This window comes from Cervus canadensis, chromosome 2 (genome assembly GCF_019320065.1).
Source record: "Cervus canadensis isolate Bull #8, Minnesota chromosome 2, ASM1932006v1, whole genome shotgun sequence".
NCBI lineage: Eukaryota > Metazoa > Chordata > Mammalia > Artiodactyla > Cervidae > Cervus > Cervus canadensis.
The window spans coordinates 112,619,559-112,642,955 of NC_057387.1; the positions used below are offsets into that span (position 1 = coordinate 112,619,559).

At 58.0% G+C, this 23,397-nt stretch overlaps 1 protein-coding gene across 1 annotated transcript in view; it reads right to left on the minus strand.

Moving 5' to 3' along the window:
- Positions 1–288: 288 nt before the first annotated feature.
- HDAC4 (histone deacetylase 4) overlaps positions 289–23,397 on the minus strand; it is a 179,001-nt gene continuing 155,892 nt past the window's right edge. The window contains exons 24-26 of the mRNA XM_043462161.1: positions 6,485–6,569; positions 5,420–5,561; positions 289–5,029 (exon numbers count right to left, since the gene is read on the minus strand). Of these exons, the coding sequence (XP_043318096.1) occupies positions 4,990–5,029; positions 5,420–5,561; positions 6,485–6,569 (267 nt within the window). The 3' untranslated portion in view covers positions 289–4,989. The remainder of the gene's footprint in view (positions 5,030–5,419; positions 5,562–6,484; positions 6,570–23,397) is intronic.

Genomic DNA, 23,397 nt, shown 5'->3' on the forward strand with positions numbered 1-23,397 from the left:
GGACACAGAGCCGAGCGCCAGAGAGGCCAGGCCTCTGGTCCTTACCCTTCAGCCTCAATCCCCTCCGAGGTTGTTTGCAGACCAGGATCTTGGGGAGAAAACAGTTTGAGGACTTGAATTACTGGACATTTAAGTGAAGATACGTTTGTGGGCCGTCTGTACGGGTGGAAGGTGGCAGGGCTGCTGATGGGCTGGGTCCCAGGTTTCCCCCCACCCTACGCCGCCCCTCGCAGGGACCCTGGCCCGGAACCGGCAAGCACGAGAGCACACGGCAGAGACCACGGTTCAGAGGGCAATTAATGCTCTTTATTTACACCACAAGAGTGACAAGTCGCATGATGAGGTACAAATACTGGACTCCGGTGAAGTGGAGCCGGCCGTCGGGGGAGGACACCGCAGTCGGTGCAAACCCCCGCACACAGAACGAAACAAGAATGAGAAAACCAAGGACAGAATCTCCAACTCCACTGAGAAAGGGAAAGGACCCCGGGAAGGTCCAGACAATCAAGAGAGAACGGATGCAAAGTTACAGAGGAGACCGGTCTCTGCCACCCGTGTGGCACCCGCAGGAGCAGGAAGCGGGCGTCGGCGGGTGGGGGCGGGGGGGGGACGGGCACGCGTCCCCACCGTGTTTTCTGCGACAGACCATGAGGAGCTCTTGGGTGAATCGGGTCAACCCCCCTCTTATACAGACACATGATAATATGTTTGTCATTCTCATAAATTGGAAAATAGCGCCTCCACTGTGGAGCGCACACACCAGAAAGAAGATAAAAAAAAAAACAACCACAAACAGAAAATGTCTGCTTTCTTTTTCCTTCAATAGGAGGCTTTTAATCATGTCAAAGACACAAAGTGAGCTGAGCTGCGAAAGCTCTGCTTCATTACAAGGAAGAAATGGTGTCCTTTTGATGCAAAGTATGATTTTAAACCACAGTGCAGCAGAGTTCATGACTGCTGAGTGTCAAGTGAAATCCTAGCCATACATCACCTAGAAGTCAGGAAAAGTGGGCTCGGCGGTGCGGAAAGGGCCCCAGGGGCCGCGGTTTCCCCGGGGAGGGGGGGACCAGGGAAGAAACCCGACGGGACAAGTTCCTCCACAGCAACCGCGGGAGACGGGCGGTCCACCTCGACCTCCGCGTAGGCTCCCTAAAACACTGTCTCCACATAAATACAATAAACTCTATTATTGGTATGCCACAAGTGCTAGATAAACTTTTTCTTAATATGACAAATGTTTAAGTAGTCCTTTTATTTTTTCTTACAATAAAAAGTACAATTTCTTAAGAATAAGTTCAGTAAGACGCAAACGTTTCCCCCTCCCCCACTCTCCTTCAAGGTTTTGTTTTACAGAAAAAAAAAAAAAAATCCCCATCTTTTGTTGTCTGCAAATGTCATGGGAGGGGAACAGAAAGGCATCTCTCTTCTTCCCCAAGCTGCCGCGTTTGCGTGCAAAATCCGTATACAATATAAAGACATGCCGCTCGTATAGCCCATGCAACCTCCAGGTGTAGGAAACTTAAAAAAATATATTCATATGTATTTATATATATATTTATATATGTATCAATGCCCGTAAAACACGTGGGCCCAAAAGTCTACAAAAAGAAGAATGGAATGAGCGTGTGGCTGTGACCAGGAAAGAAGGAATGTTCCGATCGAAAATTAAAAACAAGAAACTCCACTGCTTAGTGCTGCAAAAATCAGACTTGCTTTCATGTCAGAACCAGTACAAAACGGTCCTTCCTCTGGAAACAAACTTGGAAAGGAAGTCAAGAAAAACCCGAACACTTTGACAAAGTGGCCCTTCGGAACCGGAGGGGCGGCTAGTCCCAGGCGGCCGGGGGGCGGCCGGGGGACGGCTGCCTGCTGGTGGGGCTCGGGCGCCCTGAGGCGCAGCTGGAAGGCCCGAAGGGCAGGGGGACACCACGAGTCCCGCGGCATCACGGGGTTTCCTGCAAAGGGGTATAAAGTGCTCACTTGCTGACCCCCGGCCAGTGCCCCCAAGGCCTCTGAAAAGGAACAAAAAGGCTAGAGGTCCAGGGACCACAGCGGGAAGGTGTGGGTGCCCTCCCTGAGGCGGTGGGGGCTCCGGGTGGGCCCTCCGCCCTCTGCCCCGGACGGCTGGCCGTGGAGAAGGGCTGAGTGTGTCTTCAAAGAAAACAAAAGGCTACACGGTACTGCTTTAAGCACGCTTGTGAAGCTGGAGTGAGCTGACAAATGAAAATGGCCCCCGTCGGGCCTTCTGCAGAGGAGGTCTCTGTTGGACAAGATTAGAAGTAACCCTTTCCAACAGGAACTTGGCCACCAAGGTCACCTGTTATCCCATCACCTGTAAAAACGTCAGATGATGTGTTTCTCCTCAGGAGCCACAGCCAGCAGGAAGTGGGCAGGTGGCGGGGGATCCCAGGGGAAGGGGGCCAAGGAGGCCAGAAGAGACGACTGGCTGGGCCCTGCCTCCACTGTTGAGGTGGGGGCTGGGTGCCTCCAGCTGCCCCCACACTCCAGCTGCCCCACCAACCTGGGCCTCAGGGCAAGGGGCCAGGAGGAGAGGGGACACCAGACATGTCCCTTCTTCCTGTCCTGCTCTTGACCACTGTCCTGAATCTAACCAATAGCAACCCGATGACCAAGCTGGTCCAAGAATCTGGACTCTTTTGGTCCCAAGTCTGGCTGCGTCAGAGTCTCTTCCAGAAGCTACCCTGTAAATGTCACCAGACTTGAGACTTGGCTGGGGTTCCCTTCCCATGGGCAAGCTGCGTCTGCACTTCCTCAAGTCAGAACCCGATGCACACTCTGGAATGAAACTGGTGGCTTCAAGGGCTGGAAAATGAGTTACCACTAAAAAGTGATCCTTTTCAGTTACTGTCAAAGAGAAAAAAAAAAAGCAAAGGATAGACATCCTGATGGGGAGTCAGTCTGCTGTCCCCACGGGGTCACCAGGCAGTGAGGGTCCAGGCTCCCCGTGGCCACAGGCTTCAAAGTTCAGGCCTGCTGCTCCCAGCCGGGGCCCTGCCGCGTGGCTGCCGCAGAAGAGCCTGGGGAGGGTGCGTAGGCCCTCTGGCTCCACGCGTGGCCGACAAGTTTACAAGCTCTTTGGAAAAGCCAAGTGAGAAATGCTATCCTGACCACGTGGCCAGAGATGTTTACACGTGAATTTCATGGATGCTGATGGCCCGTGGTGGCTGGCAGGCCCCTCAGCTCAGCACTGCGAGGATGCCCCCTGCCCACAAAGCACGGGCGGCAAAGGAAGGCTCCATGCTCTCTGCACAGCCACAGGCGGGCCCAGGCGGGCAGACCTCAGACCCCGCTGCACACTTGGTGCTCACTCTGAAAATAAACTCTGTGCTCACTGTACAAAAATAAACAAAATGAAAATAATAATAATAATAAAAAATACCTTCCAAAGTTAAAAAAAAAAATGTACAAGCAAAAGTTTAGAAAGGAAAAAGGTTGACGTTATTACCATTCAGAAAACTGCTAAATGGTGAGAAAAAATGTAAAATTCACAAAACAATGCTTATTCCGGATCTTTTTGTGAAAAATTCATACAAAATCAACAGCAAATTGATATCCTTTGCTATAAAAACTTATCAGGTACACATGTGCATGGAGGCTTGGAGTGGGGAGGGGTCAGGTCAGAAAATAATTAAGATGAAGGTACAATCTTGCAGGGCAGGTGTCCCATGGCGAACCTGTGATTGAAAGCTCTCCAATCTGGAGTTCAGAAATAACATGAGCTTCAAACTAGATCCCTTTCCACAAGCACCTTGAGAGCTGAGTCACAAGCCGTTCATTCGCCAGGGACCTTTACAATCTGCATTTATTTTATATATATATACTTTTTCTATAAATGCATTATAAATATTTTATCAAGATTTCAATAAGAATCAAGTTTCTTAGCTTGGAATACATTGGAATATATATTATACATATATATATATTTATTTATACCTAAAATTTTAAGCAATACTTCATGCTACTTGCTTTTAATAAAAAGCATTCCAATCGTAACACTGAAAGTGTGCCTAGGACATGCTTCACAACCAAATGGAGATGCTCGATTGTTATATGATGTACGAGAAAAAGAACACTTTGGATTCATTTAAAATTTGTTGGACTTCGAAACCCCCAACAGTATTTGCCACTATTTTGGAACTACCTCCATTTTTCTTCAACAGCAATAAAGCGAAACAGGGTGGCAGGACCTCAGCCCTCCAGAGCTGCTGGCCGTGGCGGGGACCACTTGTGAAGCGCCAGGCCAGTGCGAGCCGGCCTCCGGCCCCACCGGCCACAAGGAGCGGTCCCACCGACTCCTGCTGTTTATTTTTCTTAAGGCATTGTTCCTTGGACTTCGGAAAACCCAGCCACAAAAATCCATCAGAGCAATAAAAAAAAAGGCACAAACGCGCATCTTCCGCCGGCTTTGAGAAACCAAAGCCGCACGGGCTCACATTTCTGCTTTTGTCCAGTTTTTTTTTTTCCCTTAAACGCTCGCCCGCTCCACTCCGTGTCCCAGCCCCACCGCGCACCCGTGGTGTGCAGGGGCTGGCCAGCGCCGGAGCAGCTGACTTTTCTCCGAAAAAGAAAGAAGCTACAGGATGAGTTGAGTGGTTTTCACGGAGACTGTGGGATTGTGGGGAATCACCAAACCATAAGCACCAGTTTTAATCAAGCTTGTTTTGTGTCGTGAGATCTTTGATTTTCATTTTCTTTTCCTCGGGTCGGCTCGCTCGGCAGGCGGCTCTGCCCCGAGCCCCCGCGGACTCCCTCCCTCCGCGGCTGCCCTGGAGGGGGTCTCGGAGCGCCCGCTCCCGCGCGTCCCGGCGTCTGCCCGGGTCCGGCAGGCAGAGGGTCGCCGGCTGCGGCTCGCCCCGCCGCGCCCGCGGGCTCGAAGGAGGCCGGCAGGACGCAGGGCGGCAGCAACTTTTCTCGGCGGAGCTTCAAGACGGAGACAGACAAACAAGAGACCCGCGCTCGCGGGAGCGGCTACAGGGGCGGCTCCTCTTCCATGGGCTCCTCATCGGGTCTGTGGGGGCGGGGTGGCAACAGAGGAGAGGGCGGGTGTGCGGAGGTTCCCGCCACCCCAGCCCCCGACTCCTAGCTATCCCTGCTCCCCCCAACTCCGAGCCGCCCCCGCCCCCGCTCCCCACTCCTAGCTACCCCGCCCCCTCAACTCCCAGCGAACCCCGCCCCTCCCCTAGGGAAGTGTTCCTTCTGGGCCCACGCGCCCTTCAAGTGTTTCTCGGGCTCTTGCTTCTGGAAAGAGGTGGCGGTGCAGTCTGCCCTGGGGCCGGGGTGAGGACACCCACTCCCGGCCCTGCTGAGCTAGCACGTGCGCCCGATACAGCAGGGAGCAAAGACCGGGGTCACCCGCAGACGGCGGCAGCACCCACGGCCGGCCGGCGTCCGCGCTCACCTCTTCTCGGGGGCCTTCACGGCCACAGACAGCGAGGCCATGGCAGTAACAGTCTCAGCTTCCTCGTTCTCACACTTCTGGGCCTCGACCAGGGAGTAGCCGGTGGTGGAGGCGAGCCTCTGCAGGGAGCGCCAGTACTGGCCTGCGGAAGTGGGGGGGCGACTGCTCAGATAGGGAACCCCAACCCTGTGCATGGGCCCATGGGTCTCAAGCAGCACCCATCGCTGGCAACTTCCAAGCACCACACTCCCCAGAGACAGAAGCCACGAGGTGGCCTGGTTAGAAACTCACAGATCATGGGTCTGGAAAAGCTTCCTTGTGGCCAGGAGAACCGGGCCCTTCAGGGGCAGAACACCTGGGTGGCGGTGGGCTCCCAGGAGGGTCCCTCCCTCAGGGTGGGGCGGCTGGGACAGGCACTTCCGGACCCCCAGCTGGAGCCCCGAGATGATGGGGGGTGGTGCAGGCAGCCTCCTGGGGACTCCTGGGCCACGGGCCCCTCATCCTGGAGGCCAGGAGCTCAGTGCACAGCAGGGAGACCCTGGGTCCCACCCACGGACACGGACACTCATGACTGGGCCACCCCGAAGACCCAGGATGTGGGCGGGGCGGAAGTCCCCGGCTGTGTGCAGCCTCCTGGGCCGGGCCCCTCGAGGGGCAGGGCTGGTCTCTGGGCCAAGGGTGCTCCGAACTGATGGAGTGGGGTTCGCTGGTCCAAGGGCAGAGGCCAGACCCGAGGACACAGGCTTCCGTGTGGGTCTGGGCCTGTCGTCGGAGAGCCTGGATAAGGGACCTCACCCCCCATGAACCGCAGCTCTTCCACCCCACAGAGCAGAGCTGGTGACACGGTGGTGGCAGGAAGTCGGGACGTTAACGGGGGTGAGAGGAGAGTCACCGGCTCGTCACATTCGCCCTGAAAGCCAGGCCTCAACACGCGGGCCTGGGGACGCCGCTGGTGGTGAGAATCAGGGGGTGGGGTGGGGGGTAAGGGGGTGGGGGAAGGGCTGTGGAGTCGGGCCCCTCCCTTGGGGGGGGTCTCCCTGCTGAGCCCTGGGCCAGGCCACTTACTGTGGATTTCAATGACCTTCTCCATCGACCGCACGGCGTTGGCATTGGGTCTCTGCTGTAAGACCTTTTCTGGGAGAGGATCGAGCTGGGGACGAAAGAAGAATACATGATGAATTCGAGGCCATCAGTAGAATCCCCGTGCCTGTTCAGATGGGATGTTTGGATCAGCGTCTTCCTCACGTGCACGTGCTAACAGATAAGAAAGCTTGAAAAAGCCAAAGGTGGTTTTGGCATTACATAAATGTTTTCACAGAAGTAGACTTATTTTCCTTAGGGTGTTTTCCCTAGGAGGCGCTCGGGTACGTTTGTGGGCGCCTGTGTGGCCACGACACTGGCTGGTGTCCAGAGGCAGCTGGCACAGAGGGGTGGCGGCCTGGGTTCCACCGCTGGATGCACGGCACGGTGTCAGGGGAAGGGATGATGCCTTTTCGGAAACATCAGTTTCATTGCACTTGGAAACAACGGTTTTATAGACAGGGCTTGAATATCCCCACTTCGGGCTCCCCTCGTGGCTCAGCGGTAAAGAATCCGCCTGCCAAGCAGCAGACATGGGTTCGATCCCTGGGTCAGGAAGATCCCCTGGAGGAGGAAATGGCAACCCACTCCAGTATTCTTGCCTGGAGAATCCCATGAACAGAGGAGCCTGGCGGGATATAGTCCAGGGGGTCACAAAGAGTCAGACAGGACTGAGCGACAACCACATCTGCCCTTCAGGGTTTTCTTCCAATGATCAGAGAAAAGGTAGACAGAAGGGTGTGAGCATCTTTGCTCCGAGCTCTCCCTGAAGTCCCTGCAGCAGGTGGAGTCGGGAGGCGCACACGGCCCGCAGTCTGACAGCCACAGGGCGTGCCGGGGCGTCTGCCACAGAAACGCCCAGCACTCGGGGTTAAACCGGTCACAAAGTACTTGCTTCTCACAAATGCACTGCCGCTAGTGTCCTGTGTGTTTCTCAGCCCCCGCTCCAGGGCCCGGCCGAGTTCCCCGTCATCCACGACTGATGGCTCGCTTCCCTCATTCTGTTTTTATCTTTACTTTAACTGACTTGACATCCTTGTTACTGTTTCCTGGAGTTCCTGTTGATTCGGGCTTTCCTGCATTGACGCCCCCATCTTGCTCAACAGACAGCCACCAGGGCTGTCGCCCTTCTGCTTGAAGCTCCTCCTACAGAGTTTCCCTTGGAGAAGGTCTCACTGGGTTGAGCTTTCCCAGTTTATTTCTTTATTCCCAACCACCCCCAGCCCCGCGGCTGACAGTCCCACTGAGCCTGTGGCTGGGCTAGCAGGTTCTTCCTCTTGACGTGGAAGACCTTGCCCCGCTGTCTTCTGCTCCCTTCGCTGTGAAGCAGTTGGTGTTCGGCTAGCGCTGCTCCTTGCGGGTTGCCTGTCTGTTCTCTCCGCATCCTTTTACAGTTTCCTGTTTGTGGTCCTGCAGTCACTCAGATGAGCTTGGATGCAAGCTTTTTTTTTTTTAACTCTCTGGGTTGGGCCCCCTTGCATTCCAGAGCTGAGAACGGTGCCTCCATCAGTCACGAAAGATCCTTGGCCACTGGCACTTTTGGTTTTCCACCCCTCACTCTGGCGGGGACGCTGAACAGACACAGAAGCCCCCTTCTACCCCTTGTCTCTGGGCTGTGCTCAGCCTCACTCCTTCAGATGTTGCTTCCAGGCTGTGGGCTTCCCTGGTGGCTCAGTGGTGAAGAATCCCGCCAAGGCAGGAGATGAGGGTTTGATTTCTGGGTCGGGAAGATCCCCTGGAGGAGGAAATGACAACCCACTCCAGTACTCTTGCCTGGAGAATTCCATGGACAGAGAAGCCTGACAGGCTATGGTCCATGGGGTGGCAGAGTCAGACACAATTGAGCACACACACATCCCTTCCAGGTTATTAGTCTTCTCTCTAGCTGATCTCACCGAGTTTCTATTTTCTGCTAATATGTTCTCATTTTTAGAAGTTCCATTTGGCTCTCTTTCAAATATCCCATTTCAGTTTCAGCGATTTCTGGTTCATCATTCATTAGTATCTTACTTTTAATATATTAAACATGATTACTTTATCGTTTAAAACTGAAATGAAAAGTTAAGTTCTGGTAGGGCTGGTGACGAAAATCAAAGAGGAGGCACAGATAAACATGTTAGGATAAGAAGGACCATGACTACAGGGCAGTAGAGATGAAAGACAGTACAAGAACGCAATAATTTGGAAAAATTGGCCAAGATAGAAAAAATTTCTGGTAAAATGTAATCTTCCAAAATTTACTCAAGAAGGAATAAAAAAAAAAAAAAATCAGTCACTTAAAAATTTCACCCAAAGGAGACCCACGGCTCAGGAAAGCCCTCTCAGTCAAGGAACAGATTATTCTGACCCTACATTCACTTTTACAGAGAAGAGGGTACTCCCAGCTGTCCATCTGTCTGTCTATCCCTCCAACCATCCATCATCCAAACATCCACCCATCTATCCATCCATCCAACCATCCACTGTCTATCCATTTATCCATCCATGCGCCCATCCAAACATCCACCATCCATCCACTTATCCAACTATCCAACCACGCATCCATCCAACCATCCACCAATCCATCTATCTATCCATCCAACCATCTACCATCTATGCATCCACACACCCATCCAGCCATCCAACCACCCACCATCCATCCATCCATCCACCAGTTCATCTATCCATCCATCCACCAATCCATCTGTCTATCCATCCAACCATCTACCATCCATCCAACCATCCACCCATTTATCCATCCATGCACCCACCCATCCATCCAACCATCTACCCATCTATGCATCCATCCACCAAACCATCCATCCATCGACCAGTTCATCCATCCATCCATCCATCCATCCATCCATCCATCCATCCATTCACCAATCCATCCATCTATCAATCCACCTGTCTATCCATCCACCCACCCATCCAGCCATCCACCAGTTCATCTATCCATCCATCCACCAATCTATCCACCATCCATCCATTTACCCATCCACAAACCCATCCATCCATCTAACCACTCATCCATCCAACCATCCACCCATCTGTTCATCCATCCATCTACCAATCCATCTATTTATCCATCCACCCACCCATCCATCCATCCAACCATCCACCATCCATCTATCCATTCACCAGTTCATCTATCCATTCATCCATTCACCAGTCCATCCATCCACCCACCCATCCACCATCTATCCATTTATCCATCCATGTACCCATCCATCTGCCCACCCATCCATCAACCAATCCATCCACCATCCATCCATGCACCCATCCAGCCATCCAACCATCCACCATCATCCACTTATCCATCCATCCAGCCACTCATCCATCCAACCATCCTACAGCTGTCCATCCAACCATCCACCAATCCATCTATTTATCCATCCACCAAACCATCCATCCATCCACCAGTTCATCTATCCATCCACCCACCCATCCAGCCAATTCTCCCCCCAAAATAGATTGGAAAAACATGGTCTAATAGAAAAATGGGCAAAAGACCTGAAGAGAAAGGCCGAGTGGCCAAGAGACCCACGAAAAGGTGCTCAGCATCTGAGGAATGAGGAAGTGATCCCCTGCTGAACTGGGTGCTGTGTTGCCCTGCAGGCTGGCAGGGTCAAATGTGAGATGCCATGTTGCTGAGGTTGGTCCCCCACTGCTGAGGGCCTGAGGGACAAACACTCAGATGCCACCTCGTAGACATGGGCCCACCCCTCCCTCCAATGGGATCTGCCTCAGGGACGCAGTTGCTCTCTGGCCACGGCTGACTGCACAGGATGGGACTCTGATGTTACTCCCAATCTGGGCCAACAGGGTGAGTCCTGGGCCAGAGGGCAGATACAGATGGGGAGCACCCCCCCCCAGGAACACCTGCAGGCCCTGGTAAAAACAGGGTGTCCCCGTGAAGACGGGAGTGTCCTCAAGTGCTCTGGTCAGCGGGCCACCACAGGCAGAGCACAGGTCCCCTGTGGGTATGAAGCTGGAGCAGAAAACACGCCTTTCGGGTTTGGGGTCCTCACTGTGGCATAAACAGCTGAGGCCTTATTGCTGCAGCACAACTCTGACAGTTTGCTAGGATTTTATCCCTCTTAAGAAAAAAGCAGTTCTTTAGAAAAGAACTCACTCCATAAATTTCCCATCACTTGAAGGCAGAGGAGTGTGTCAGAGCGCGGTGCCAGGAATTTTCTAAAATTCAACCCGGGTCCTGCTGTTCCCAGTCCTGGGGGGACCCCCATGTCTAACCTTCCCAGGGGGCCCTGGTCATGGCTGGGGGCTGACCCTCCAGGGCGCTACATGGCCCTCCTCCAGCACCCTCTGCCTGGATCATGTCCAGTGAGCCCCTTGGCGCCCACATCGCTGTCTGCGCCACCCCCCCACTGTTTCTGTGGCAGCTCCCCGTCTCCAGCTGCTCTGGGCATTAGTCTGCCCCGAGCACGCGTCCAGCCTCCACTTTACACACAAGGGCTGAGCAGCGGGGGAGCTTCTAACTCTAAAAATATATAGATCTCTCATTACTTGGGGTCTTATTTTTCATTTAATAGACATCACTGAGCAGCCCAGGGAGAACCAACCACTATCCATCCTTCAAACTTAGGAAACATCAGGGAACAAAAGAGACAGACTTCTGCCTGACCTTGCAGAGCAGGGGCCCAGGTCTGTGGGGCCAGCTTGGGTGAGGGGCAACATTCACACGGGGGCCAGAGCGGTGAGCCGCAGGGAAGGTGGGGAGAGGCGGTCAGGCCGTGCTGAGCAGGGGAGGGGCTGGGGGGCAGGTGCGACTGGGAGCAGGGAATCAGGCGTGGCAGAGGGATCTGAGGCACACGGAGGTGTCCGGTGGTCCCGGGAGGAGAGCGAACCGGGGCCACCGTCCTGCTCAGCTGGAGGAGCGAAAGTCTTGGCCTGGCCGTGCGAGCTCGGAGAGCCGGGCTGTGTGCCTTCACTTGCCTGCCTGTGTCTGGAAGGAGCCAAGCTGGGGAGGCCTTGAGGGCTTCCTGGTGGCTCAGACAGTAAAGCATATGCCTACAGTGCAGAAGACCCAGGTTCAGTGCCTGGGTCTGGATCTCCTGGAGAAGGATAATGGCAACCCACTCCAGTATTCTTGACTGGAGAATCCCGTGGACGGAGGAAGCTGGTAGGCTACAGTCCACGGGGTTGCAGAGTCGGACATGGCTGAGCGACTTCACTTTTCACTTTCACGGAAGAGGACAGGGGGCTGGCTGTGGGTAATGCCGAGTCCGAGTGACAGATGGGAGCCCCTGGTCGCCCCGGGCACGTTCACCTCGCATGTGTTCCACGTCACAACCAAATCAGAAGGGAGGCTCATCCTGAGCTCAGCCTTTAAAAAGCCAGCCTCAGGGAAAGTGTGCAAGGAAACCCTTGTGCAGAGTGCCCAGTTGTGGGTGTGGGTGTGGCTTTCTATTCTGCAGTTTACAAGAGCTCACACCACACCCTGAGCGAGCAGAAACCAGAGAAGTTACAGCACCAAAGAAAGCGGCCCTTGTGGAATCCTGGGCGAACCCAGGTCAGAGTGTGCGTTTCCAGAAAACAGAACTGCACTTTGGTGGGTGTCTCTGGGCCCACCAGAACACAAGAGATGACGGAGCCCGGGACCCCAGCCCATCCTCAGGGGCTCACACCTGCTCCCACTGTCCGGGAGCCGCCCCGCCGTCCCCCAGCCCTGTGACAGTCCTGATCCTCATGGCCACGCCCGGGTTCAGATGCCCGGCCACCCCGGCAGGGGCCCCGGCCCCCGCATTCTTCCCAAGGAGACAGATGACGTCCACCGGGGCCCCTGGGGCTCTCCGGCACCCCTGCCCGAAGGCTGGCTCTGCGATCCCCTCTCCCTGTCTCGAGGTCATCCTCCGGGTAGAGGGCCCTGTAGGACTCAGAGCCACGGGGCCCGGTGGCCGCCCCAGCCTGCTTGCGTGCGTCTTCCCTTCTCTCTCGGCCTCTCCAGGACCGCTTCCAGAGGTCGAGTTCTGCTTGGCCTCCTCTCCCGAGTCCTCTGCCCTCAGGCCCAGCCCCAGCCTCCCTGCTGGCTCTCCCAGGGAAGGGGCCAGGGGCTGCCTGCGGTCACCTGTGACTGTGGTCCCCACCTGCCGCCCGAGCTCCTCTGTGGGCCTCAGGGAAGCATGCTCTCGCCAGGCCCAGGACGGCCCCTCCTCGGGGTTCCTGTGGAGCTGGGCGGAGGGTGGGGTCCCCTCTCCTGCAGAAGGCCCTGCATGTCTGTCTGTCTGCTCAGGCTCTGCGGCCTCAGCGTGTGAACTGCATCTGGTGACACAGATAGACCCAGCGATTATCCTGGGCCAGCCGCATCATGTTTCCTGAGCCTCCTGGTGACAGTGCAGAGGCTTGGAGGACGCGGCTGGTTTTCAGGGGTGTTTAAACACTAGCGAAACTTAACCACATGGCACCGAAACACCACAACTCCTTCAGACAAAGGTTAAAGGACTGAGGCTTATTGACAGGATAGCAGAGGGTGTGCACCCAGGATGGCGGGACACTCCCGGGGTCGCCCCTCGGGCTCAGCTCCTTGTCGCCCCGCAGCAGGAGGCTCAGGTGCTCCGGGGCAGGTCCCCTCTCACCCGCAGAGTGTGCAGGCCACTTCTCCCGGGGAGGGTAGGGAGCTGACGGGCCCACTGGGGGCACAGCTCGGACATGCGGCCCAGATCCCTGACCCAGCGCAGGCCGCATCCTGGAAACACGACTGGGGGACAGCCTGCTCCATCCTCACGGCCCGCGTGTGGCCACTTTGGTGAGGTGAGCACAGGTGAACTGGAGCTGCTGGGGGGGTAGGGGGGGAGCCTGGCAGGCTGGAAGCTAACAGCTGGCTCCGTCAGCCCTGTGTCTCCCACTTCTCCCCGCTGCTTCTAATCCCCCAGGACTGCCTCACTCTGCGCCCTCTCGAGGCAGCACAGCAGGACAAGGGAGGGATGCTCCCGAAGCTACTGGCCACCTGATCCCCCACCACCTCCTGCCCGGGATCTTGGACTTGGGCTCAATGAGACAGTGCCATTTGACCCCGAGAAGCCGCATGGCTAAATAGAAAACGGGCCCCAAAGGAGCCTCCCCAGGGGGGCGACCTGTGACAGGGGAAGTGACTCCCCACCTGCCCGGGGCCCCTCCCTGGACTGCAGCGCCTCGGCACACCACCCACCCGGCTCCCTAGGTGACGTCTCACTGTCACCATCCCCAAGGGCTGCAGATGGTGTGAAGCTGAAACTAGTCAATACGACGTCTTCATGTTCAATAGTCAGTTCACACAACTTCAGTTCAGTAGTCAGTACGATGGCTCTTGGGGCAGGGCAGCCCCTCCAGGCCCAGCCCCACACGCACCCCTCTGCTGACCCCCATGGGCGGGCGCGCCCAGCACTGGCTGTCCACAGTCAGCTTCCCCTACCCGGGAGCGAGCCATCCCCGCGCCCAGCATCAGCCTCATCAAAGGCCGAGGGGGTGAGGCTCCCTCCAACTTTCTGGCATTAAAAAGGTTTTTAAGAGACCTCGATAAAACTAGGGCTTCCTGCTTTTTGATGTGTTTCACCAAAGGAACACTTTGTCAGAAGAGCATGAGCAGCTGAACTGAAAGCCGAGTTCTCTACCGCTGTTTTAAAATAGCTGGCTCTCACAATCAAAAGCCCTCAAGATGGTTTGACGATATAAATCACCTGCCTTCTCCTAGTAAAAGGGGTGGGGAGATTGCTTTATGGGAAGAGAGGAGAGGTGAAGAGCCCTGCACACGTTGGAAAGCAAAAGCAGGCGGGTCTCTGCCAGAGAACATTCACACGTGTTGCCAACAAGCTGACCAGAGAGGCGAGATTCCAGCAGGCCCCTGGGCCCAGGTGTGACTTAGGTTACAATCGACACCATCCAGGACACGCAGAGGTTGTCAGGAGAAAACAGAGCCCTCCCAGGTGCCTGCCCACCCAAGCTTACCACCTCCGCCTCTGTTGCCAGCCAGTGGCCTGTCCCAGCAGACAGCCAGGGAGCACGAGCCCAGGTCAGGGAGCACAACCCTGGGTCAGGGAGCACAAGCCCGGGCCAGGGAGCACAACCCTGGGCCAGGGAGCACGAGCCCGGGTCAGGGAGCACAACCCTGGGTCAGGGAGCACGAGCCCGGGCCAGGGAGCACGAGCCCGGCCATGGGAGCACCACGGGAAGGTGGCCGCACAGGCCGTGCCTCACAGGGAGCCGCCCTGCGACTCTGCCTCTTGCTCTCCCTGCCGGAGTTCTCGGATCCCCCCCCGTGAGCCCCTGGGTGCAGCCGCTGGGTGCTGCTACTTCAGGAAGGACACACCTGCCCAGGGGCGGGGCTCAGGCACCCCCACGGGGCACCAGGTAACCCTGACCCTACTGAGAGAGGGTCTGCGCACTCTGAGGACGTGGAGAAGCCCTATTTCATCTGATGGGCCCTGCGGAGGGCAGCAGCCTCCAGGTGGCCCCGGGTGGGCCTGCACCTCCACAAGGCCCCCGCGAGGCCCTCTGTGTCTGGGGAATGTGGACCCTGGGCCTTTCCCCGCTGTGGGCCGGCTGGCGACCTGGGCCACTTGCCCAAACACCAGCGGCTCTTTCCTTGGCTCCTCATGGTGATGCCGTGGAAAAGCAGCCAGAGAAAGCCGTGTGGTGGGTGTGGTAACCACCCACGCTCCCCTGATGGGGTCAGGAGGCTGGGACAAGGCCTCGCGTCCCAGGCCGTGGATGGATTTAAGGCTTCAGGAAGAGCATGGTTCCGAAATCCATGGTGGAAGCCAGAGCAGGTTTCTGTCACGAACTTCAGATTCTCAGAACCAACCCAGGCAGTATCCCCACCCCCATCCTCCCCCCGCAGCAGCCGGGTGGCTCTGTCCACCAGGAGCGCCAGTGGGCGTGAGTGTCCTGGCCCGATGGCATTTTAGCCTGGGAAGCTGCCTCCCAGCAGGCCTCCCTTCATGGAACCCTGCAAAGTTCCCTGTCTCAGTCCAGACCCGCTGAGCCCCGCTGTCAGGCCAGGGTGCTGAAGCCAGTCCTGGGCATCGCCCAAGGGTCAGAGCAGCGGGGGAGCCACAGGGACCCGGGCCCATGCCCCTGAGATGGCGCAGTGACACCTCCCCCAGGACCTGCTTCAGGACGTCCCAGAGAACCGACCATCTGCGAGGAGGAAACCAGGTAAACGCATTCCCCTGCGGGCCCCACATCAAGGCGAGTGCCTTTAAAAGACGGATCCTGAGCCGTGTGCTTATAACTGTGGACCACAACCCAGTTATAACATGGCTTATGACTGTCCCTTTGCCCTCCCGCTTCCGGCCACAACCAGACAGTCCTGTCGGGTGGGCAAGCCTCCTCCCGGGTGCGAGTGGCAGATGCACGGGACAGCGGGGTAGGGCAGGGCAGGGCAGCCCGCGGCCCGGCCCCTGAGCCCCCAGCCCTCCTACCTCATTCCCCAGCAGGGCAGAGACGCAGGCTTCCGAGGCGTCGCAGATGGCTGTGAGATCGTGGCCCCCCTCCAGTGCTAGGACGACCCGGCCGCCGGCCAGGCCCATCAGCTGCTTCGTCAGGTACCCAAAACCTGCGAAGGACACGGGAGAGGCAAGTGGCGGGTGAGGCCAGGCCGCAGCGCCGACGCCTGGCAGTGGATCAAACTGCCCGGGGGCACATCGCATTGCCTTACCGAGGCCCCGGGGCTGGCACTCCGAGTGAGACACCTAATGGAAGCCAGGTTGGCTTGTGATAAATTCATTGGAGGATTTCGGCTTGGGATTCTTTTTGATCTCCGTGGGAGTAGGAATTACGGTTTCGGGGCTTTGATTTTATAATGCTGCAAATCATCTCGTTCGGGGGCAGATAGGAGCCCCGGGGGAGCCCCCATCTCGCCTGCCGAACCACAGAAACAGGGAGGCAGGAGGGCGGCGGACAGGGTGGCTGCCGGGGCCCGGCCACGTCCATCCCAGAGCCCAGGGCGTTCCGGTCGGCCGAAGTGCCGGGCACAGGTGTGCCAACACACTCACGCATGTGTCACCACCGCGTGCGCCCCTCCAGGGCCCTCCCGCGTCCACATCTGGCTTTCATCAGCAGCTGTGGTCCGTGCACTGCAGCCCAACACCCTCCCCACGGGGAACGAGAACGACCCTCCTCGGGGAGCCAGGCCGCCTGACCCCGTCTATCCGCACAGGCCGGCGCTCGGCAGAGCGGGCCCGAGGCTGGACTCTGCCTCCGGGCAGCTGTGGGCGCTGGTGAGGCCCTGGGGTTCCCCAGCCTTGGTTTTGTCTCCGATGGCAACAGTGACGCTGGCTCGGAGGGGACTGCAAGGACCCCAGGAAGCACTCAGGGCGTGGGCCCCCTGCGCTGGGCATGGAGGACACGTGTGCCCTCTGTCTGTCCCGGTCTCAGCCCCTCGGGCCCCGGACCGGGCAGGTGGACTCTGCGAGGCTGTCCTCTGTTGCGGGGTTTCCTCTTTGCTGCACCATGCTCTCCCCATGTGGGGGCGGGGACAGGCTCCCTTGACTAGTGCCCGCCCTGGGGAACCCCAGGCATCCCGACCACTGCAACCCCCAAGTCGCTGGTCAGGGTGGGGGCGTCCAGGCCGCTCTCTGGCTGGCACTGGGGTGGGGTGGGGTGAGTTATCACCTGCATGATTTGCTAGAGATGGAGAGGACACACAAGTCTCTCCTCTCCTGACTGGAGGGAGCCTGCTCTCAGCTCTTTCTGTCTTCACAGAGTTTAGGGCCGGCACCCCCCAGGCCCCACGTGGGACGACAGCCCTCAGGAGGAGTGGGACCCGGCCCCAGCTGACAGCAGCAGTGGGCAGGCCACAGGCTTGCTGGGCCTCTGGGCCGGGAGCCCCTGCAGCCTGCGGCCTCGTGCTCTCTGGGGAGCCGGCGTTGTGGTTTCGGTAAGGTGTGAGGACATCTTTGGGGTTTTGGGGCTGTCTCCTTCCACAGCCACTGGAGGGGATGCCTGGCGCGCGCACCGCCCGTCTGACAGCTGGCCGCCCGCAGACCCGACTCACACTTGGCGGAGAGGTTGTAGCCTCCGAGGGGTGTGGGGTGGCCCTCCACGGCGTCGAAACCCGAGGATACGAGCACCACGTCTGGGGCGAACTCGCTGGCGATCGGCATGACCACGGTCCTGCACAGGGTGGGGGGGTAGATGCTGCGTCAGCCCAGGGCAGCCCCTGTCGCTGGCTGCCGGGGCCCCGGGGCCGGGCGGCCAAGTGGGTGGGGGCGCCCCAGAGCCCACGCCCTGGCCTTCCATGACCCCAGCCCCTGAGTCCATGCTGTCAGCTGCTTCGGACCAAATGACCTGCTGCTGGGATGCAGGAGGGACATGTAAGGTTAATTATAAACAAATCCAACACTTAGGATCCCTAAAGGGAAAACCGATGCTTCAGTTTAAGAAAACCGACTGGTTAGAAGTATAAACAGACATTGAGGAGGTCAGGGGCTAAGTTACATTCGGGAAACAAGGCTAGAAAAGTGGGGGGAAGCTCTTGTTAACACAACTGACTCAGGAGCTTGCAGCCTGAGTGTACGGCTCGGCCTGGAAATCTTGCTTCATGCTGAGACAGGGAAGACTCCTGTCCAGTCCAGCGTCTGACCTGGAGCCAGCCTCATGGGCCTGGAAATGCCCCCTGACTTTCTGTCTCCCTCCTGCCCGGCTCCTCACCTCTGAGACATATCCCCGCCCCCAACCAGGTCTTCAGAAGATTGTGTGGGAGGGGCTTAGTGTGCTGGGCATGACCAATGGTCCCCGCCCCTCACAGGCCGAGCCCCAGAGAGGACCATGGCCACGGGGCGGGTCCCAGAGAGGACCATGGCCACGGGGCGGGTCCCACAGAGGACCATGGGCACGGGGCAGGCCCCACAGAGGACCATGGCCACAGGGCACCCCCTGAAATCCCACAGGCTGTCATCAGGATGATATGAAATCACCGTTTATGACAGCAAAGTCAACTCTGGAAGATGACAACTTTGGCCAAAGAAACAGAATCAGTTCCATTCAGTTCAGTTCAGTCACTCAGTCGTGTCCAACTCTTTGTGACCCCATGGACTGCAGCACGCCAGGCCTCCCTGTCCATCACCAAGTCCTGGAGTTTACCCAAACTCATATCCATAAGAAACAGAATGCTCAGTATTAAACACCTCTCATCTAGGAATGATCCTGGGTTGCAGTCCTGTTGAGAGGTCCCTCTGATTTCAGGTGGGGGAGGGCCGAGAACCCCGGAGAGCCACACACAGGTGAAGACCCGGCCCCTGCTCCGTAGGATTCGCAGTGAGGAGCCAGGAGGCCCAGCTGGACGCCTGCGACCACACACGGCCCAGGGGGCTTCCCCGGGAACGTCCGCCTGCGGCGGGCCAGGTGCTGAGAGCGTCCACCACCGAGACTCGCCGACTTCACCCCTGGCACTTCGCCCACCAGGAAACCCCCTTCTGGAGCCAGGGAGTCACAGGCCGGGTGGGCCTTCGGCATCCCGCCGCTTCTGTTCTTTGCTCTGAGGCTGTGCCCTGTTCAGCTTCCCCCAACGCCTCTGCAGAGCTGACGGAAGCGCTCCCAAGGACCCGGGCTCTGGGCCTTGGGGGCCACCCCTCAGGTCCCAGCAACACTGCATGTGGATCAGACCAGGGGCTGACAGCGTTCCTGCTGAGGGCCAGGGAGCAGACACTTCCGTCTTCGGGACATCTGACTTAAAAAACACAAGGTGGGACTTGGCCCCTGGGCTGCTGTCTGCCAGCCCTGCCCAACTCCTGCCATTCCGACTCTGCTAAAGTTGCTCCACACACGACACCAGCCCCAGCTCTGAACGCTTCTCTGCACCAGTGGGACGAGAGCTCACAGGAACTGGAGATGCGACGTAGAGAGCGTGGTCTCTTTTTCTGGCTGCGCCACATGGCATGTGGGATCTTAGTTCCCCGATGAGGGGTCAGACCTGTGTCTCAAGCACTGGAAGCGCAGAGCCTTAACTGCTGGATGCCAGGGAAGTCTGCAAGCGCTGTCTTCTAAACACAGCACAGGCATCAGAGCAGGCCCTTGGGGCTCGCGTGGAAATTCCTGCTCCAGGCTGGTAGGATGGGGGGGCCCACCTCGGGATCCAGGAAGAGCCGTCTGCTCTCCCTCCACGCCCGGCAGCTGTGTCTGTCCCCCTAAAGGCACAGGCCACCGTTCCACCCTGCGAGGACCTGGCAGGCCCCTCTTCACGAGCCCTCATCATTCCAGCGAGGCTGGTTTTTAATTATTTTTAATGAAGTTCTTGTCACATAAACTTTGTCTTTGGGTGGGAGACTGGCTTTGGTCGCAATCTTGGTAGTGATTTTAAAGCCGGCACGATGTTTCAGTGAAAACCACAGACGTTTCAAGCAGATGCTGGCTCATTCAGAGAGCTCCGGCAGCCGTTTTGAAGCAAGTGCATGTGGGCGCTCTGCTGCTCCGCTTTGAAGTATCGCGGAGCGATTTCATTTCTAATCCCCCCACAAAATTAAAAAAAAACAGCCCTGTGAAAACCATCATTAAAGGAGGTGAACACTGAGAGGGTCCCTGGCGTCTGTGCTGGGTGTGTGGCTTCGCCCCAAAGCCAATCATAACAAGTTGTAAAGCATGGCTGATCCCACGTGTTGGCGTGTGGGTGTGTGGTGTGTACATGCACGTCTGCAGGGTTTGGGGAGGGGGCTGGCTCACCGTCCAGGTGGGAGTCTGAGCACCTGGGAGAGCGGAAGTCCGTGTGCACACCCTCCTTTCCTCTTCCTGACTGGGACGATCGACGCTGTAATCCCGAACGCTTTTTACAGGAGGAAGATCTGAAATGGTGCTGTGTGCCGGGCGTGTGCTGGGTGGGTGTGCAACACACACTGAGCCCCGAGAAACGTCGCCTCCCCTTGACAGGACTCGGCTTCCTCCTGAGTAGCAGAGGGCTGGACGCGTCACTACTGACCGTCTGCCAGTCTGCCTTCTGGACCTCCCAGGATCACCCCACCCGGGACCCTTGTGCCAGAAGCAAGCTGCCAGCCCATGACCACTTAACAGGTGCTACAAAGAAAACGGGAAACTGCCTGACGTTTTATTTCTAGGATGAAGTTTTAATGAGCAGTTTAGTCTCAGAATAACAAGATCTAAATATCTGCTGAAGGCCTTCCCTCAAACCGCTGCTCTAAGGTGAGTGGGTCTAGGGGGTCTTTGGCGACCTTCGGCAGGACAACCGAGGACAGCACGGAGGGCCAGGAGCCGCTCAGGGCAGCTTTCAGGGAGGAGACCCTGAGAGAGGAGGTGGCCAGATGCAGCTCTGGATGTGGGAAAGCGGGGCGGGGTGGGGGGGAAGAGGGCTACAGGGACGAGCCGCGGAGATCCCGGGGCCTTGAGCCCCACAAACCACCCGCACAGCTGAGCTCCCGGCCCGGAGCCTTCGCTCTGGACACACGCTCTGCCCCACACCTCCATCCTTTGCTCGCTGGCCAGTCCACACCTGCAGCCAGGTTTCCACAGGGGAAAGCCAGGCCGGGCGCCAGGGGAGTGGCGGGCTTGGCAGGCCGGATGACAGGGTGGACGTCGCTGATGGGCCAGTTCCTGCTCGGGCCAGCCTGGCCGCTCCGTGAAGGTGGCAGCGCCCGGGGGTGCTACGGGGCCCCTGCAGCTCCCAGAACCATGTCTTATCAGCCACACCGTAACCTCGCATGGCCAGACTCTGGGGTATGCCAACATGCTAACTCCCAGCCCACAGTGAAATCTAAATGCACGAGCTGATTTAACAGCTGGCTCCAACTTCTAAAAGATAAATGACTTCTCAATACACCACCCAACTGGGGCCCGCACAAATCCACCAGACTGGCGGTCAACGGGCCGCGGTGCTGTGTTCGGGGGCTGTGCCCACCGGTGCCAGGGCCTTGGCTGGAACCAGGTTTCTGGCTGCTACGCTGCCCCTGGCTCCCTGCTGCCCCTCCGAATGCCCTGGAAGCACTGTCCACGCAAGCTGGCCCTAAACACCCCTCCCACGTGGCCCCCGCAGCCTTCGCCCCGCAGGCTTCCTTGTTCACACTCACTGCTGTTTTGGACTGGTTTCACAGTTCACGTCTCCAGCCAGGAGAGCGCTCACTGGCTGGAGGTGCCGGGCAGAGGACGCTGACTGTGGATGCTGAACCCAGACCCGGTTTTACAAGAGGTTGTTGCTGGGAGCCCAACAGCACGATTTCAGAGACGGCGTTTTGATCACCGAAAACTTCCTTTCATTTATGTTCTGCAAAGGGAGGTATGTGCCCTCTGGGATCTGGAATTTCTGTACACCAGCCCTGGGGGGCCCGGCCTCTGAGCCCCCTGCCCTGGGAGCCCACATCCTCTTGAGACCTCGCCCCCTCCACCAGGACTGCAGGCCAGGGGCCCAGCACCTGCTCATCAAGTACCCGAGCTCTGCTGAGAGTCGGGATGGGAAGCAAGACAGTGATGACGGGAACGTGACTGTCCTGGCTGGGTCCCGCAGCGGTGACGCCGTGGCCTTGGCAGGCTGAAAGCCGCTGAAGGCCGCCCCAGCTGCCGCCCTCCCCCAACAGGCTCTGCCTGTCCCCCCAACCGGAGCTGCGACCCCGAGGCTTGGCCTCTTTGCTCTCTGCTCGCCAGCCTCCATCTGCCAAGGTGAGGACGTCCCTCCCCCCAACCCCTGCAGGCTCCTGGGCAGCGGGCGGGCACCTCACCACTCCAGACCTCAATGTACTCTCGCCCCCTTCCCGCCCCTGCACTCCAGGCCCCACCCGTCAGCCCCTAGGAGGCCCTTGTGCTTGAAGGCTCCACCACCGGCCGTGGGGTCAGACAGGTGGGTCACACCGCCCGGCCTGCGCCTGTGGGTGCGTCCCCTGGCCCGACACCACGGCTCGGCCAGGAAGCCCCCACCTGAGGGCAGGAGGAGGGCGCGTGCCATCAGCACAGGCCCGCCTCACCTGGGGACCCTGCCGCCCATGAGGACAAGCAGTGTGCACCCCCACCTGTACAGGGGCACAGCGACCACGGGCTGAACACATCGCTCAACTCCCAGGTTTTACTTCTCTTTTCCTTTAAGATCACTGCAGAAGGATGTCCTCGGATAAACGCTCTGCCGAGGAGAAGACCTGGACGCCCCTGAAGAGCTACAGTGGCCGCTAGAGGGGTCCAGGCAGGTGTGTTCACGGCCCCCAGGGGCTGGGCCCTCAGGGACAGGCTCTCCGGAGCAGACACGCTACTGTGAACACAGCCAGTGCCCCAAACTGGACTCTCAAACGTGTTTCAGAGGGTCAAGTTTTATGTATAGTTTAGCTCAACAACAACCAACCAGCGTTTTTAAAAAAGAAAAACATGGAAGAAACAAAAGCCCCTCAACCTTCCTGCAGGGCTTCAAAGGTTGGGTAAATGAAATGAACCTGCCCAGCTGCTCAGAATAGAGGCCGACCTCACTCAGAGAGAGACGAAGGCTTCCACTTGCAAACAGGCAGTTTCACCAGCATCTCTGATAACTTACAACACGGCCTGTACCCCCACACGGCGCTCTGAGGGCAGCAGCAGTCCCAGCTCCACCACTCCTGGGCACCTTTGTAACGCGGCCTGTACCCCCACACAGCGCTCTGAGAGGAGGAGCAGTCCCGGCTCCACCACCCCTGGGCACCTTTGTAACGCGGCCTGTACCCCCACACGGCGCTCTGAGGGCAGCAGCAGTCCCGGCTCCACCATCCCTGAGCACCTTTGTAACGCAGCCTTTAAACCCACACTGGGCTCTGAAAGCAGAGCAGTCCCGGCTCCACCATCTCCAGGACAGTCCGGCTCCACCATCCCTGAGCACCTTTGTAACGCGGCCTCTCCCCCACACGGCGCTCTGAGGGCAGCAGCAGCCCCGGGCCCCAGGCCCCGTGCTGCCAGGCGGCAGGGAAGTGAGGGGTTAAGAAAAGTGCACCAGCACCTCCTGGCCCGAGGCCTCTGCTGCTCAGCAG